This window comes from Gobio gobio, assembly GCF_949357685.1.
Source record: "Gobio gobio genome assembly, chromosome: 6".
Taxonomy (NCBI): Eukaryota; Metazoa; Chordata; class Actinopteri; order Cypriniformes; family Gobionidae; genus Gobio; species Gobio gobio.
Window position 1 is genome coordinate 42157224 of NC_137102.1, and position 16534 is coordinate 42173757.

General features: G+C 35.4%; 4 protein-coding genes across 8 annotated transcripts; 1 reads left to right on the top strand and 3 right to left on the bottom strand.

Annotated features, from left to right (window-relative positions):
* Positions 1-209: 209 nt before the first annotated feature.
* Positions 210-2540, bottom strand: LOC307127529 (complement C1q-like protein 4). The gene is made up of 4 exons (XM_079818797.1): positions 1735-2540; positions 1370-1432; positions 1082-1201; positions 210-995 (listed from the first exon to the last, which is right to left on the bottom strand). Exons 1-4 carry the CDS (start codon positions 1904-1906, stop codon positions 712-714), a joined length of 639 nt encoding a protein of 212 aa, XP_079674923.1. The 5' UTR covers positions 1907-2540; the 3' UTR covers positions 210-711.
* Positions 2541-4205: 1665 nt separating this feature from the next.
* On the bottom strand, positions 4206-6767 carry LOC307127524 (complement C1q-like protein 2). The gene is made up of 5 exons (XM_079818791.1): positions 6377-6767; positions 6063-6146; positions 5840-5923; positions 5417-5536; positions 4206-5335 (listed from the first exon to the last, which is right to left on the bottom strand). The coding sequence occupies exons 1-5, from the start codon at positions 6543-6545 to the stop codon at positions 5052-5054; spliced, it is 741 nt and encodes a 246-aa protein (XP_079674917.1). The 5' UTR covers positions 6546-6767; the 3' UTR covers positions 4206-5051.
* Positions 6533-9376, bottom strand: cbln9 (cerebellin 9). The gene is made up of 3 exons (XM_079818798.1): positions 8653-9376; positions 8039-8176; positions 6533-7267 (listed from the first exon to the last, which is right to left on the bottom strand). The coding sequence occupies exons 1-3, from the start codon at positions 8810-8812 to the stop codon at positions 6984-6986; spliced, it is 582 nt and encodes a 193-aa protein (XP_079674924.1). The 5' UTR covers positions 8813-9376; the 3' UTR covers positions 6533-6983.
* Positions 9377-9605: 229 nt separating this feature from the next.
* Positions 9606-16505, top strand: apol1 (apolipoprotein L, 1). Of its 5 annotated transcripts, none has more exons than XM_079818776.1 (11): positions 9606-9882; positions 10526-10595; positions 10771-10845; positions 11031-11096; positions 13809-13883; positions 13998-14054; positions 14133-14207; positions 14668-14745; positions 14828-14867; positions 15051-15102; positions 15177-16505. In XM_079818776.1, the coding sequence occupies exons 2-11, from the start codon at positions 10539-10541 to the stop codon at positions 16009-16011; spliced, it is 1410 nt and encodes a 469-aa protein (XP_079674902.1). In that variant the 5' UTR covers positions 9606-9882; positions 10526-10538; the 3' UTR covers positions 16012-16505. The 5 variants fall into 5 exon arrangements, with proteins under 5 accessions (XP_079674902.1, XP_079674905.1, XP_079674903.1 ...); XM_079818779.1 differs by having other exon boundaries at positions 9783-9882; positions 10774-10845; XM_079818777.1 differs by having other exon boundaries at positions 9834-9985.
* Positions 16506-16534: the final 29 nt, after the last annotated feature.

The window sequence follows — 16534 nt, forward strand, 5'->3', positions numbered from 1 at the left end:
TATTGAAATAAATACTTGAAATATTCAGTCTGCAGCATCAAGTGTTGTGCAGTAAGGTTATAGTAGGCCTACAGTATTTGTCTACATTCTCCTATCTCAAAACAAATCATGAATAATGTTGTGAGTTTCTCACTATTTTTTGTCACCTAAATTATCTCTTACATACAGTAAGAATGTCTGGCTAAAAATCTATTTTTTTTTTTTTTTTACAAATGTGTTTTTTATTTATCACAGCAGTGTGAAACTGGCTGCAATAGTGTATGATCATTGATGACTGTGTTGGTTAAATGAAAACAAATAGCATTTTCACAAATATGTGTATATGTTTTGACTGAAGTGTGTCATTTTGCAAACAATCTAGGAATTTTGCTAATTGAGTGTGGTGTTTGGATAATTGTGATTATATTTTGACAAAAAGAACTGTTTTCAAAATTGCGTGTAAACAATTGTAAGTGAGTGAAGATGAGTGACTAGAAAACAGTAAAAGAGCATTAGATCATGGAATAATGTCACACCCAAAGTTTACTATTTGATAAAATGCTTTTATGGGTTACATTTGACACATGACACACATGTGGTTCAAATATGGCCTTTTAACATAGATTTTAGAGAAAGCCCTTCATTTGAAGTACAATTTATTTAGACAGAAAAAAATATTATTGAACATCTTGATTAGTCTAGATGTACAAAAATGTGCTATGTTGGTTATGATCACATGGGGAAAAGCAGATGTCCACTAAAGGTGCTATGATGATATTCATTGTCAGCAATCGCAGAACCACCATAGAGATTTACACATATTTTATCCCCCTTTTCCAGCAGCAGAGAAACTCCATTTGAAGAGCCTATAAAACCTCTGTCTAGTTCTGCAAATGTAGAAATTTCATGCTGGCCATTCTTAAACAAGCCTGCGGAAAGCTGCTTATCTTGACTTCCATAGGCCTTAGAGAAAACCCTGAATACATACACTCCCTTCATGGGTGCTGTAAAGATTCCTGTATCAGACAAAAATTACATAAATCACTCAGGATTAAAATTAAAAAAAAGTCACATTCACAGTATATGAAGTGATTTACTGTACCTGTATTTGCATCATAAGCGTCTCCAGTATTGAGGAAAATGTGTTTGTAAATCAGGGTTTGTTCATTGCTGTGTGGTCCATCAGAGGATGACAGAGAAGCTGAGAAAGCCACTTTTGAAACTAAAACGTAAATTATGTAAATTAAATTACAAATAATTTAATTGGACTCACTTTTAAGATGTACCTTCTATGAGACGGTACATAATTTAGATTCTTGAAAAATGGCAGTACATTAGGGTTATAAAGGGTTATTCTTCTCATTGACAAAATTATAATGTGTTACTTTACCATTGTTTTGTTTAATTAGTTCATTTATTGTAACATGCAACTCCTCCAGCTTCTTTGCTTGTGCTGAAAAAAAAAAATAGTCATTAACTTTTCAGTGCATTCATGAACATTGAACAAGAACAAATATTTACCAATTTACTTATAAATCATTCAGTGTTTCAGATGAGTTGTGTTTGAAACTAAGACGAAACATGTTACAAATTACAAATGCACTGGAAATCATTTTTATGGTAGGAAATCTACGCAGATGAAACCATACCCTTTTATTTGGAGTTTTATTGAAAATGTGTATACTGTACTGTCTCTCTCTCTATATACTGTATATTATATTCTTAAAAACAAATTTGTCAGCAGTGTCACATTACCTGTGTTTTCTGTTCTTAGTCGCTCCATTTCCTTCTCCATAGATTCCATCCTTGTTTCCATGATCTTCATCTTCCCCAGTTCTTCAAGGATGTTTATGTTTGGTAAAAGTGCATCATCTGCTTGTATAGCCCAGACATTTAGCATTACAACTGTTATAAAAAGCAACATCATTTATTGTTCTGTCAGATTTTAGTGGTATATCAACTGAATTGTCGTTCTCCTTGTCTCAAAGACCACAACTTGTGTAATTGTTTGAACTGTCCAATAGACTTTGCACTGACAAACTAACCAATATTTATTCTAGGGAGCCACAATAAACTGGAAAAGGATTTGAGTGCTTGTAAGAAAACCATTAAACAATATTGTGCTCAATCCTTCTTTTCAATATCTGCTTTAATGGATCAAAGTCTCTATTGATGTTGCATAAAGATGAGTGACTCCAGAAAATAGTAAAAGAGCATTCAATGACGAAATAATGTGACACCCAAAGTTTACTATTTTGATAAAATGCCTTTCCTTAAAAATAAAGGTGCTAAGAGACATGGGTTTTTCACGGCGATGCCATAGAAGAACCATTTTTGGTTCCCTGAAGAAAAGTTTTGTGAAAGGTTTTTTTTTTCTAACCATTTTTTTCTAACCATTTAGTCTAAAAAACCTTTCTGCGCTACAAATAACCTTTTGTGCAATGTTCATTAAAGGTTCTTCATGGAACCATACACTCCGCCAAAACAAAAAACTTTTATTTTTAAGAGTGGGGTTAAATTTGGCACATTTTCACATGTAACCCAAAATGTGTCAAGTGCCCTAATAAAACATTTATTTAATTTTAATTTTTTTTGCACATAATCTTTTTTTTTCTTTTCTTAAAAACATAAAGTGTAAATAATAAACATTCGTATAAAGTCAGAATTGCGTATATAAAGTTAGAATTGCGTGTATAAAGTCAGAATTGTGTGATAGTCAGATTTGAATTGTGTGATAGTCAGATTTGAATTGTGTGATAGTCAGATTTGAATTGTGTGATATAAAGTCAGAATTGTGTGATATAAAGTCAGAATTGTGTGATAGTCAGATTTGAATTGTGTGATAGTCAGATTTGAATTGTGTGATATAAAGTCAGAATTGTGTGAATAAAGTCAGAATTGTGTGTATAAAGTCAGAATTGTGTGATATAAAGTCAGAATTGTGTGATAGTCAGATTTGAATTGTGTGATAGTCAGATTTGAATTGTGTGATATAAAGTCAGAATTGTGTGATATAAAGTCAGAATTGTGTGTATAAAGTCAGAATTGTGTGATATAAAGTCAAAATTGTGTGATAGTCAGATTTGAATTGTGTGATAGTCAGATTTGAATTGTGTGATATAAAGTCAGAATTGTGTGATATAAAGTCAGAATTGTGTGATAGTCAGATTTGAATTGTGTGATAGTCAGATTTGAATTGTGTGAATAAAGTCAGAATTGTGTGATATAAAGTCAGAATTGTGTGATATAAAGTCAGAATTGTGTGATAGTCAGATTTGAATTGTGTGATAGTCAGATTTGAATTGTGTGAATAAAGTCAGAATTGTGTGATATAAAGTCAGAATTGTGTGATATAAAGTCAGAATTGTGTGATAGTCAGATTTGAATTGTGTGATAGTCAGATTTGAATTGTGTGATATAAAGTCAGAATTGTGTGATATAAAGTCAGAATTGTGTGAATAAAGTCAGAATTGTGTGTATAAAGTCAGAATTGTGTGATATAAAGTCAGAATTGTGTGATATAAAGTCAGAATTGTGTGATAGTCAGATTTGAATTGTGTGATATAGTCAGATTTGAATTGTGTGATATAAAGTCAGAATTGTGTGATATAAAGTCAGAATTGTGTGATAGTCAGATTTGAATTGTGTGATATAAAGTCAGAATTGTGTGATAGTCAGATTTGAATTGTGTGATATAAAGTCAGAATTGTGTGAATAAAGTCAGAATTGTGTGTATAAAGTCAGAATTGTGTGATATAAAGTCAGAATTGTGTGATATAAAGTCAGAATTGTGTGATAGTCAGATTTGAATTGTGTGATATAGTCAGATTTGAATTGTGTGATATAAAGTCAGAATTGTGTGATATAAAGTCAGAATTGTGTGATAGTCAGATTTGAATTGTGTGATATAAAGTCAGAATTGTGTGAAAGTCAGATTTGAATTGTGTGATATAAAGTCAGAATTGTGTGAATAAAGTCAGAATTGTGTGTATAAAGTCAGAATTGTGTGATATAAAGTCAGAATTGTGTGATAGTCAGATTTGTATTGTGTGATATAAAGTCAGAATTATGTGTATAAAGTCAGAATTGTGTGTATAAAGTCAAAAAAAGAGAAAAAAAGGAAAAGAAGGGGGGAAAAAGAAAAAAATTGGCTTTTTGACATTGACTTGTGTTTATAAATAGCCCCTTTCTTTTTTTCTTTTTTGTTCTGTTGTTGTTTTCTGTTTAGTTATTAACTTTTGTATTTTGACTACATTTGTAATTACATGTATGTGTATACTCTCTTTCCCCTACGAGAGTTTTGTATTTTGCAGTTTTTTGTCAATAAAAATAAAATAAAATAAAATAAAATAAAAAGCTTTTCAGATCTTAATTTGTTTTACAAATATTCTTAATGCCATAAATGGTTTACAAACCTAAGTTGTTCATAAAATGTGTTTATTACTGATTACTCTCTCTCTCTAAGCCCATGGGCCTTGCAACATTGCTAAAAAAAACCTATAGCCTACTATGATGTTGAAATTTCATAAACAAACCAGGAGTTTGTTTATTTTTTTATTTTTTTATTTTGCAGTGTACAGTATAAGAAGTTGTTGTCAGTACAGTGAAAATTAAGTCATATATTTTCACCATATATTTAAAGCCTATTTTGATGTCCAAAGGTTTTAGAGAAAGCCCTTGTTTACAGTAGGCTATACTGTACACTGTAAAAAAAACATTGTTGGATTAACTTAAAGTAAGTCATCTGGTTTGTTTAATCTATTGGTTAAACAAAATTTCCTTAAATTAAAATTAAAATGTATGTTAATACAATGAAGAAAATATTGTTTAATCAACAGAAACTCAATATATTATGTTATCTGAATAACACTAATTATCTAAATTGATTCAACAAAAGAAAAAATGTAATAACGAATCTTGAAAACAATTTTTTACAGTGTAGGTGCCATAAAAATAGGTGAAACATAGTATTGCTGATCATTTGATCCAATTCATCCACTCCAAAAAAAAACAATAAACATTTTGTGTCTTGCATCTTACAGTCTTTCTTGCCTACAATGCTCTACATATGATCACATGGGGAAAAGCAGATGTCCACTAAACGTGCTGTGATGGTGTTCATTGTCAAAAATCCAATATCCAGGATAAAGATTTACACATATTTTATCCCCCTTTTCCAGCAGCAGAGAAACTCCATTTGAAGAGCCGATAAAACCACCGTCTTGACGTGCATATGTAGAAATTTCATGCTGGCCATTCTTAAACAAGCCTGCGACAACCGCTTTATCTCGACTTCCATAGGCCTTAGAGAAAACCCTGAATACATACACTCCCTTCATGGGTGCTGTAAAGATTCCTGTATCAGACAAAAAATAGATAAATTACTCAGGATTAAAAAAAAGGTCACATTCAGAGTATATGAAGTGATTTACTGTACCTGTATTTGCATCATAAGCGTCTCCAGTATTGAGGAAGATGTGTTTGTAAATCAGGGTGTGTAAACTGCTGTGTGGTCCATTAGAGGACGACAGAGAAACTGAGAAAGCCACTTTTGAAACTAAGACGTAAAATATGTAAATTAGATTACATCATTAAAAGATATTTAATTAGATTCATGATAAAGAAAGTATATAACTGAGATTCTTTATAAACGGCATTACCTTATAAAGCTTAAATGAATAAAGATGTATATAAATCACAAAATTCAACATTAAGAAATACATTTATTCAACATTTAAATATATATACATTTTTGTGGCTATTTAGTTACAGCAGCACTGTTAGTAACCTACATGCTAATGCTAAAACATTTAGAAGTCTTGTATAATTGTTAATAAACAAAATTGTTTAGTTGCATTACCTTCATTTTGTTTTATTAGATCATCCATTTGGGTCTTTACGTCATTTGTTGTTCCACGAAAGGTGTCCAGTTCCTTAGCTTGTGCTAAAATAATAATCATTGATCAACAAACATTCATTTATTTACATAAAACATTTCGGATCAAGCCTTGAACTTTTTAGACTGTTTTTAAAAGCCTAAATATGTGAGATTTGTCAATGATGAAACAATTATCTTTTGTTACCTTCATTTTGTTTAATTATTTCATCCATTTTGATCTTTCTGTCATTCATTGTAACATGAAACTCCTCCAGCTTCTTTGCTTGTTCTAAAATAAAAATAAAAATAAAATTAACTTTTCAGTGCATTCATGAGCATTGAGCAAGACCATTTTACCAATTCATTTTAAATCATTCAGTTTCAGATGAGTTGTTAAAAATACTTATTGAACTAAAGATTATTTATGGATGTTAATCTATCTATGTCTAGGAAACCAACCTATTTACAACTTATGAAGGTTGTATATGCTCTTCAAAGTTGTCAGCAGTGTCACATTACCTGTGTTTTCTGTTCTTATTCGCTCCAATTCCTTCTCCATAGATTCCATTCTTGTTTCCATGATCTTCATCTTCCCCAGTTCTTCGAGGATGTTTATGTTTGGTGTTAATAAATCATCTGCTGGTATAGCCCACACATTGAGCATTAAAACTGTTATAAAAAGCAACATAATTTATTGTTCTGTCTGTACTAGTGATGTATCAACTGAATAACATTCTCTTGTCTTAAAGACCACAACTTGCGCAATTGTTTAAACGGAACAAGAGACTTTGGACTGCATTTTGAAGCAATAAAAAATGCAATGGAATTTCCAGAGTGACATAGCTGACAAAACACTGTGAAAATGCTGGATGATAATTCCCTATATCAAAGGCAACTTAAAAGCTTGTATAGGTGGTAGTAAGTAACCACTGTACATTGTTTTGTTTGATCATGTTTAACCCTTTCATGCGTGAATTATAACCACAGTCACAATTTCTTTTATGTTTTTATTGCAAGAAAAACAAGATTTGAACTTGTTTTTTTTTTACACACATAGCCTACTGCATTTTACAAAGACATGTCAAAGACACTGCATTTGAGTTAAATTACATGATGGGCAGTGACTTTACATGGTAAAAATAAGGTGTCCACTGAAGGTGTTTCTTTTCCACATATCTGTGTAGATACGACGGTCTTCTGGGAGCTGAAGAAGTATCCGGTCCCCTTGTTCCAAAAGAAGAGTGACAGAGTTGCACGTAGTGTCCTCTGTGTCTTGCCCGGGAGGGTTATCTGATGCTGCGACCACAAGATTGCCATTCTTTAGCAGTCTCACAGCGGTCGACATGGCATAAGGATTGAAGACCACAAAGTTGAAAAAGTAAACTCCTTTTATTGGTGCAGTGAAGATTCCTGTTAATAAAAAATATAAAAGATAGATACGTTTAAAAATATGATACAATTGTTAAAGGTGCACTATGCAACATTTTTTCAGTAAAATATAAAAAAAACACAAGGCCAGTGTTATATATTTTGTTCATTTGAGTACTTACAATATCCCAAATGTTTCCAACTATTTGTAAATCGTGAGAAAGTTGCTTTTTTAACCAAGGAACCGGGACGTGTGAGGGAGTCGCCTGTCAATGGCGTCATATCTGCGTTACCCTCGGTTTTATTTTGCAGAAACGCTCTACTCTCACTGCAGTGTGCAACAAGTGTCATAGCAGACGCCGAGCGAACGCACAGAGTAACGTCATAACTTAATTTTCAACACACTCAGATGTGCGTTACCTCATACTCATGACCGGAAAAGCGGAAATGGCGGCGGCGACTGTGGCATAATAAAAGTCCCGCTGCTCGCGAGGCGTGTGTTGCCTTCATTTTATTAACAATCGCTCCAGCGGCCTTGCTCAGCTCCACAACACTCGATCCTGCTCTGCTTCATACTACAGTAACGTTAATAATTGCATCCATGAACATGATTTCTGCCCGAGCCCGAGCCCTATCCCAATTCTTTTTCACCGGCTGTGAGGTGAAGACCACATGTCCCAAGATTTGCGCTCAAACTTGCCGTCATCAAACTACGCCTTTGTTTTGAATAAGTGACCTCTAGCGGACAGAAAAGTTACATTGTGCACCTTTAAAGCATTGTGTTTAGAATTTCCTTGTGCATTGTTATGATACCTGTGTTGATGTCATAAGCATTTCCAATGTTAGTAAATGCATTTTCATACACAAGAGTGGTTGCTTCTGCATTAGGGCCCAAATATTTGACGTCCGTTGAAGTTGACAGTGAGGCTGAAAAGGCTACTTTCACCCTTTCTGCAAAAAAGGAATGAGGAGAAAAATGATCAAGCAAGCAAACAGAAAAACCTTTAAGTATCTTTTCATTTGATGAAACTCTTCAGAGCGGCTGAAATGCATACAGGTTTGGAACAACTTGAGGGTGAGTGATTTAGCTACTCACCCTCAAGTTGTTCCAAACCTGTATGAAGGTACTGAATGTTGTTGTTGTTGTTATTATTATTATTAAGAAACTGACTGACTGACCACACTGGAGAGACGAGTTTGTTTCTAACGGAATAGTTCATTCAAAAATTAAAAGTCTGTCATCATTTAGCTTAAAGGAATTTCAATTTTTGAATGAATTATTCCTTTAAGCTTAATGCTCTAAGAAACAAACTGGTCTCTCCAGTGTGGTCAGTCAGTCAGTTTCTTAAATAATAATAATAATAACAATTGCAATAACATTTTACAGTATACCTTCGTTCAGTACCCTCATTCATGTCATAAATTACCTGTGTTTTCTGTTCTTAGTCGATCCATTTCCTTCTCCATAGATTTAATCCTTGCTTTCATCTTCCCCAGTTCTTCAAGGATGTTTATGTTTGGTGATAATAAATCATCTGCTGGTATAACCCACACATTGAGCATTAAAACTGTTATAAAAATCAACATTATTTAAGCGTATTGTTTTGTCTGTTGCTGATGTACTGAATAACATTCTCTTAAAGACCACAACTTGCGTAATTGTTTAAATAGACCAAGAGACTTTGGACTACATAAACTATAGGCTACATTTTGAAGCAATAATTTGTGTAGTGACATAGCTGACAAAACACTGATAATGCTGGATGGATTATAGTTTTATGTTGACTTTTTTTGGTGTATAATTTTCATAATTGAGACAATGTTAAATAACAATTACCTCGCGAAATAATGAAGAGTAAAACAACACACAAACACTTTGGTTTAGGCTATTGTCTTTGTGGGGACTATGCGTAATGATTTTTATACTGTACAGACCATAGACTGTAAAAAATAGACTGTATATTCTATCCCCTTACACTAACCAGCCTACTCCCAAACCACAGAAAACTTTCTGCGTTTTTACATAAAAAAATAAAAATAAACACTAATTCTGATTTTAAGCTTGTTTCCTCATGGGGACCTCAATTTAGGTCCCCACTGTGACAGGTTGAAGACCCCACCGGGATAGAACACACACACACACACACACACACACACACACACACACACACACACACACACACACACACACACACACACACACACACACACACACACACACATCACACACACTCACACACACACACACACACACACACACACACACACACACACACACACACACACACACACACTCTCTCTCTCTCTCTCTCTCTCTCTCTCTCTCTCTCTCTCTCTCTCTCTCTCTCTCTCTCTCTCTCTCTCTCTACTCTGATTAGCAGCAGAAATCGCCCCCTAAACCTTCATTCACTATTCCATACGTTAGTCCACTAATACAGTTCACACATAGTGCCCTATTTAAGGGTATAGGGGGCGATTTCGGATTCAGCCCAGTGCAGGAAGCCTGAAGAATAGCACCACCTGACTGCCGTCCATGGATTTACGGAACGGGGACAACAAACACAGCAAGAAAGGGCGGAGTTAAAAACATTTCGATACTTCACATTGCGAGGCAAACTACTGCACGTCAAAAGAAAATAACATGGAAACAATTTAAGGTACACAGTTGTCTTTCATTTCATAGATAGATAGATATGTTTATTTTCCTTCTCGATACTCTAATTTTTTCCCTCAGGGAAGTGTGCGGTTTGCGCCTTTGCGGTAAGTTGGGCAATGGGCATGTCTTTGCCCCAACGTTTAACGACACATTTGCAATGTTTATTTATAAAAAAAATTGTAAAAATTAATATGTATATTGGAAAAGCACTGGCATGTTCGAAACGACCGGGTGAGGCATGGATGCGTTTGTTTGTTATAAATCCTGTGAACTGACTTGACTGAACTTGATTGTTGACTTGCTCGGGGCGAGACTAACAGCAGTTAACTTTGATTTAACTGTTCAAATGATTTTGTACTGCGCTGTCACCCCTCTATTTGTATTCGCAAGCTTCATATTTTAGGTGTTACTTAATAGAAGTTGCTGTTCTGGGGTTTGTTTTGCCCCGCAGCATTCAGTGTTGATTCATGAAGGTCACATTTCAACAAAAACGCCTTTCTTTCTCTGTCTCAAGATGACCTCAGTTCAAAGTGAACCTTCAGCATGTGATGTTTGGTCTGACCGCATCATTATCAGTGTTTAATAGTCCTGTTTGTACTTTTCTGACTCTAAGTCCTTTTATCTGTTTCTTGGTTCTCCACTAGGACATTTTTTATAATGGACAGAGAATTTTTTAAAATCGATGACAACTGTGGCGAGCACTCCACTTCTGAAGTAAGTCTGCTTTGATACTCTTATATTTCACTCTGTCCCTCTCACTTTCTGTCACCTTTCTAGGTATTGTATGTTCCTTGTATTGTAAGTTTCACAGACTTTTTCTTTTTTGTAATGTCACTAGTTCTGATAGGTGATAAAACATGTTGTAATAGGAAGGCATATGCTTCCCCAGCAGGGCATGGACAAAACACAAGAGTTCTTGGAGCCCACGGATAAACCTGACGTTAAACAGTCGAAATCCATACAGGTGAGCATACTTTTAATTTTTAAGACCCAGTTTAGTAAATTATTTGCTCAGATAAATTACAGCTCAGATTTATTACACACATAATTAGATAGATCAGGAGGACTCCCTTTAACCATTGAATCTTAAAAGTCAAGGGCATTGTCATCAAATTATTGTCGAGGATGTACTTTTCTCTTTTATATTAGGATATGGGTTCTGGTTTAGATGCAGAGGAGCAGGTTGATGTTGAGAGCCAACCAACTCATAAGCAGGTAAATACGCATTTTCATCTAGGGCACTGGTTTATAATTATGAGGAACGTTTAAAGGTCCCATGGCATGGATTGTTTTTATTATTTTATAATGTTTCCTGAGGTGTACTTATATTGTTAGTATGGTTTTTTACATCAAAAAATAATTTAGAAATAAAAAGCATTTTTTCTATACTGATATTAGCCCTCTGGCTTGAATGCTCTGTTTCAAGGGCAGGTCTGATGTGAGACTTCAGTGAAAACACACACTGTTGTGATTGGCTGACATCTTTGCATTTGAAATGAGTATTAGATTATGTGGCGGAGGGGGCATGGTTTAGCGAGGTCTGCAAGCGCTGCCAGAGAAGGAGACGGACTGCATGTGGACCATAGAAAAAAAATATGGACGTACTGTCCAAGACGTCACCCACAGTTTTGAAGCGTAAAGAAGGGACGAGCTGGCTGTTGCCATCTTGGCAGCGTGCCATCGCGGGTCAATCCCGGATAACAGAAAATGGGCAAAAAGGCAGGACGTGGGCGGAGCTGAAGTGACACGATGACTAACAGACAGTAGATAAATGGCTATCCACCTGTCACTCGAAGTGGCCACGCCCTTAATTATGCAGAACTTTAATGCTTTATATAATGTAAACAAATGAGTTATAAAAAAAATTCACCCCCCTCACAGTTGTCATGAAGGGCAGAATGACCCGTATAGACAAAAAACACAATTTGTACCAGGCTGTAAACGTGTTTTATTTTGCTGTAAAGTTGGGCATTTTAACATGGGGCTCAATGAGATTCCGCTCCCTTCTGGAGCCTGTCCCTAGCGGTCAGTCGATGAATTGCAGTATATGTCACTTCCGTATTGGCTTCAAGAGAAACTGCGGGAGGTTGCCGCTTGTTGTGGACCAGAGAGACCTGGAGCAAGATAGCTGAGAAAGTTTTATTGTACCGAGTTGTTGAGAGCGTTGTGAGCGCGATTTTATTTAGTTGGTATCTGAGAGTTCTGAATAAACATTAGTCCCAGTCACACCGACCCTGTCGTCTTCCTCCTTATTCTATGAACTTTGTATCATGTGGAACCCCTCTCGAATACTTTTACAAAGTTTTTTTCCATCACAGCATAACAGTGTCATTCATATAACGGCAGTTTGGGCAAGTGTGCAGATACACTTGCGACGTGGGATTGACAGATCCGAACATTATAAAGAGAGTGTTCTTTGATCGCTATTCTAACGTCTAATCAAAATTGAAATAAAATATTTGTTTCATGCTACTAACAGAAACGATGTGAAGTTTATCGTTTTAGTCACTGGCTTGATTCACTGATGCATTACGTTTAGGGCTTAGACGGCCAGCGGCGGGACTGACAGTATTAAACGATCTTGAAAGAAAGTCTGCGTGAACTTGAATGATTAGCTACACATCAGAAATCACTGATCACAGATCAGGCATTAATGAACACTGTTACTCACTGTTTGTGGCGGTGCTGTCGAATCCATGTGGTGAAAGTCTGTTTGTAAAGCATGTGCTGACATCGCGACTGATAAACGGAATCCATTTTCTCCAAATTCTCTGGGCGGGCAAAGCAGAGGAAGGGGAGGTAACCGTTCCCCGTATGACGGCATAACAGGGAAGATTCCAGATCGGCTCGTCTGAGCTTTCATTATCTCAAAGGCAGAGCAGAACATCCAGAACTTGGTTTACACCTGTCAAAATGTCTAGCCACTTGGGGACCATACACAGGGTAGGGGAACTCATATTAATGTTAAAAAACCTCATAAAATGAACATTTCATGCCATGGGACCTTTAAGTGCTTTCACTACTAAAATGTAATGGAACATTTTATTTATTTTATTTTAATTGTATTGTTTTTTTTATAATATTTAAAAATATTATAGTCTTTCTATATTAAGTTTTTTTCATTATCATTTCAAGATGTCATTCTGGTGATATTCCTGTATTGTTTGATTAAAAAGAGCATATATATATATATATATATATATATATATATATATATATATATATATATATAATATAATATAATATAATATAATATAATATAATATAATATAATATAATATAATATAATATATATATATATATATATATATATATATATATATATATATATATATAATATATATATATACACACACACACACACACACACACACACACACACACACACACACACACAGAAGCATCACCCCTAAACTATGAGCTTCATTGAAAACATGTTGAAACAGACTAGTTAAGTTGCTTCCTGTGCAAGTCCAACTTGACGTGGAATCTGTTATCTGAACATACCTTTGGGCTTTTTCAGCTATACGTTTTGGTTTTTATTGGCCTAGCCTAAATCGCTATAACCAAACATAAAAGACAAGCACCTGCATGCACATTAGAATGCCAGGTGGAAAATTACTTGTGCAAGATCTAGACAGGCTGAATTTTGTAGCTCAGTAACAAGGCAAGTGGTTTGGCTATAATTTAAACATTTATCTAAAGCATGAAGCAATTGCTGCTATTTTGACTGGCAACCATGATAGGTTACCTGAAGTTTTTTTTTTAATGGCACTTCTGTTAGTTTAAAATTTGATATTTTCTTATAATTTTGATTCCGTATTCTCTTTTTCTTTTTTCTTCAACACAGATTATAGGCCAAACACTTTTTAAAGTCATTTTTGAACCATAGGCTTAGGGTTATATGAATTCTACTCATTATTGCAGGGCGATAGCAATGAGGTCCTGGAAAAGATTCCTGACACAGTGGCTGAGACACCCGGAGAAGAGGAAAATACAAAAGTAATTGCACCCATCTTATGAAGTGAATACTGATGGCCTTATTAGTGCATGTTTCCAGAGAACCAAAAGGTTCATCCTAGTTGATCAGCTTTATATCATATGACATTTTCACAGCAAAAAGGACAAAGGAAGAAACCCAAAAATCCCTTTATGCCCCAGGCTGCTGGAAAGGTAAACAAGAATTTTTCATGCTAACTTTTTTACATGAGCACAGTTGTTATTCAATGAAGTGATGTGCTGTTATTACAGAACAAAACAACGCAGAAGAAGAATGAAAACCAAAATGGAGGCGGAGGCAGTGGCAGTGGCAGTGACGTTGCAGAGGTGCTGAAATGTCCTAGCAGTTCTTTTAATCAAAATAAAACTTGTGACACTGAAAACAAGACTCAACCAGGCAAAGAATGAGAACCGAGAGACTGTTGTGGTATCCTAAATATAAAAACCCCACCTACATGAACTGTTTTATGCTACAGGTCAGGTGACAATAACATTTGTTACTATTATACTAAAAACTCAATTACTATTATTTTAGGAGGGAAAAATGATCTTGCAAATTTTATTTGGCCCCTATTTTTTATTGCCCCAGGCACAAGAAATAGTGTTTTTTCCCCAACTTGTGACAAAAACAAAACCACATGAACAAACTACCTTCCTATTTGACTCGCAACTTCTGCAATTTCTGTTGGTTTCTGCATTGGAGTTTTCCCATCAAGTTCTCTTTTACACATTATTGTCCAATCTCCGATTGCAGAATAACCTGAAATTACTTTTGTTTTCTTATCAGACTAAAGGCCACAAGAAGTCCCTCATGGAATGGCTGGATGACTTCCGTTTAAGTGAAAATGAGAGAGAGGATGAGGAGGTTTGGTTCAATACATATAGGTCCTTGCCTTTGTTTTCTAAAATAGACCATTATTTAGTTATCCTAAATGTATCTATCACAGGATCTTGATGGCCTCATGGATTGGTGGAACACTGTGGAACGTGAGTTTTTCCCATAATGTTGGCATGAATGTTTGTCCACTTTTAGAAACAATCCCTCCCATCCTTTAACTTCTTAATTTAAACAAACTAACATCAACTTAACCAAGTTTGGACAGATGGTCCATCTTGATCATGACTTAATATTCATAGCTCTTGTACTCCTGTTTTGTTTTTCCCATTCAGAATGGGAGGACATGCCCAAAAGTGACAACATGACAGAGAAAGAGGAAGCCAAGTAAGTCCTAATGCATTCTGCGTGTGTGACATGAAAATAAAGAGAATTTGACTGACCAATGGTCTTTTTCTCAGGGCTTTTGCTGTAACTGCTGAGAAGGTGCAAAAAGGCATACGCGTGTTTAATAAACTTTTCTCAGAGAGAGCTGAAGGACTATGGCAGCATGTGATTGACCTGCATGCTATAGCTGACGGCCTGGACCGATTCAACAAGAAGACTAAAATTGCCCAGATCACCGGTGGCTCCACCAGCGCTGTGGGAGGTGTTGCTACCATAACCGGCCTCATCTTGGCACCTTTCACCATGGGAACCTCTCTGATTGTTACTGCAGTTGGCCTGGGTGTTGCCATGGCAGGTGGGCTTACTTCTGCATCCGCTGGGATATCCAGTACTGTCAACAACTCTATGGATCGCAAGAAGGTGGAGCGCATTGTGGAAGACTACCAGGCGAAGATGGCTGACCTTAACAAATGCATGAAGTTCATCAAGCAAGGCATTACAAACCTACGCAAGTTCAATCTGAATAAGATGAAAAAGCATGCCTATAATCGAGACTTCCCTTGTTTTGACAATATCTATGAGGACGGAGCCATGGCCGGCAAAGCTATTCTAACTAACGCCAATGAGATTATGCGTGTAATGCAGATAGCCAATGTGGCGGGAACCACTGCAGCACGCGCTGTGCAGATTGCTAGTATTTCCACAGGTGTTTTGACTGGGCTTTTTGTCGGGATGGACATCTACTTTGTGGCCAAGGACTCTCATGAGCTTAAAAATGGTGCAAAGTCAGAATTTGCTGCAAAAATCAGAGAGGTGGCAGACCAGCTACAGGAGGGCTTGGTGGAACTCAACTGCATCCGAAATGAGTTGCAGTTGACCACCACTCTGAAAGAAGACAAACCTCTGTAAACACTCCTCTGGGTTTATTATCACCTTTAAACTAGATGTTTAAAAATTATATAGTTGTATAACTATATTTGGCATAACTTGTTTTTAAGGCTTTATATCCACTGATTGTTAGAGTATATTTTCTGCTTTTATACGTCTAAAAGAATATGAACTAATGGTCCATATGGTCCTGAACCCATGGTTATCCCTTACTTATTTTGTAAATATTCTTTCCTGGTAAAGAACATTAGTTATTTAATTTTTTTTTGCAACTTTTGCAAAACCCACATGAACAACTACCATCCTATTTGACTCGCAACTTCTGCAATTTCTGCCAGTCTGTTACCACAACTGTACAAAAACACCACACATTTTATACAATGAATTTTTCACACAATTAATGTTGTAATGGTTTATGCTTATTTCCTTTTCTATTTAAATGTATTTAAATTTTAATGTGAGCATATAACAAAAATGTTAAAATTTGTTATAATAAACCTGGTCTGAAGAAACACATGTATTCTGTTTGTTTAAAAAATATTTT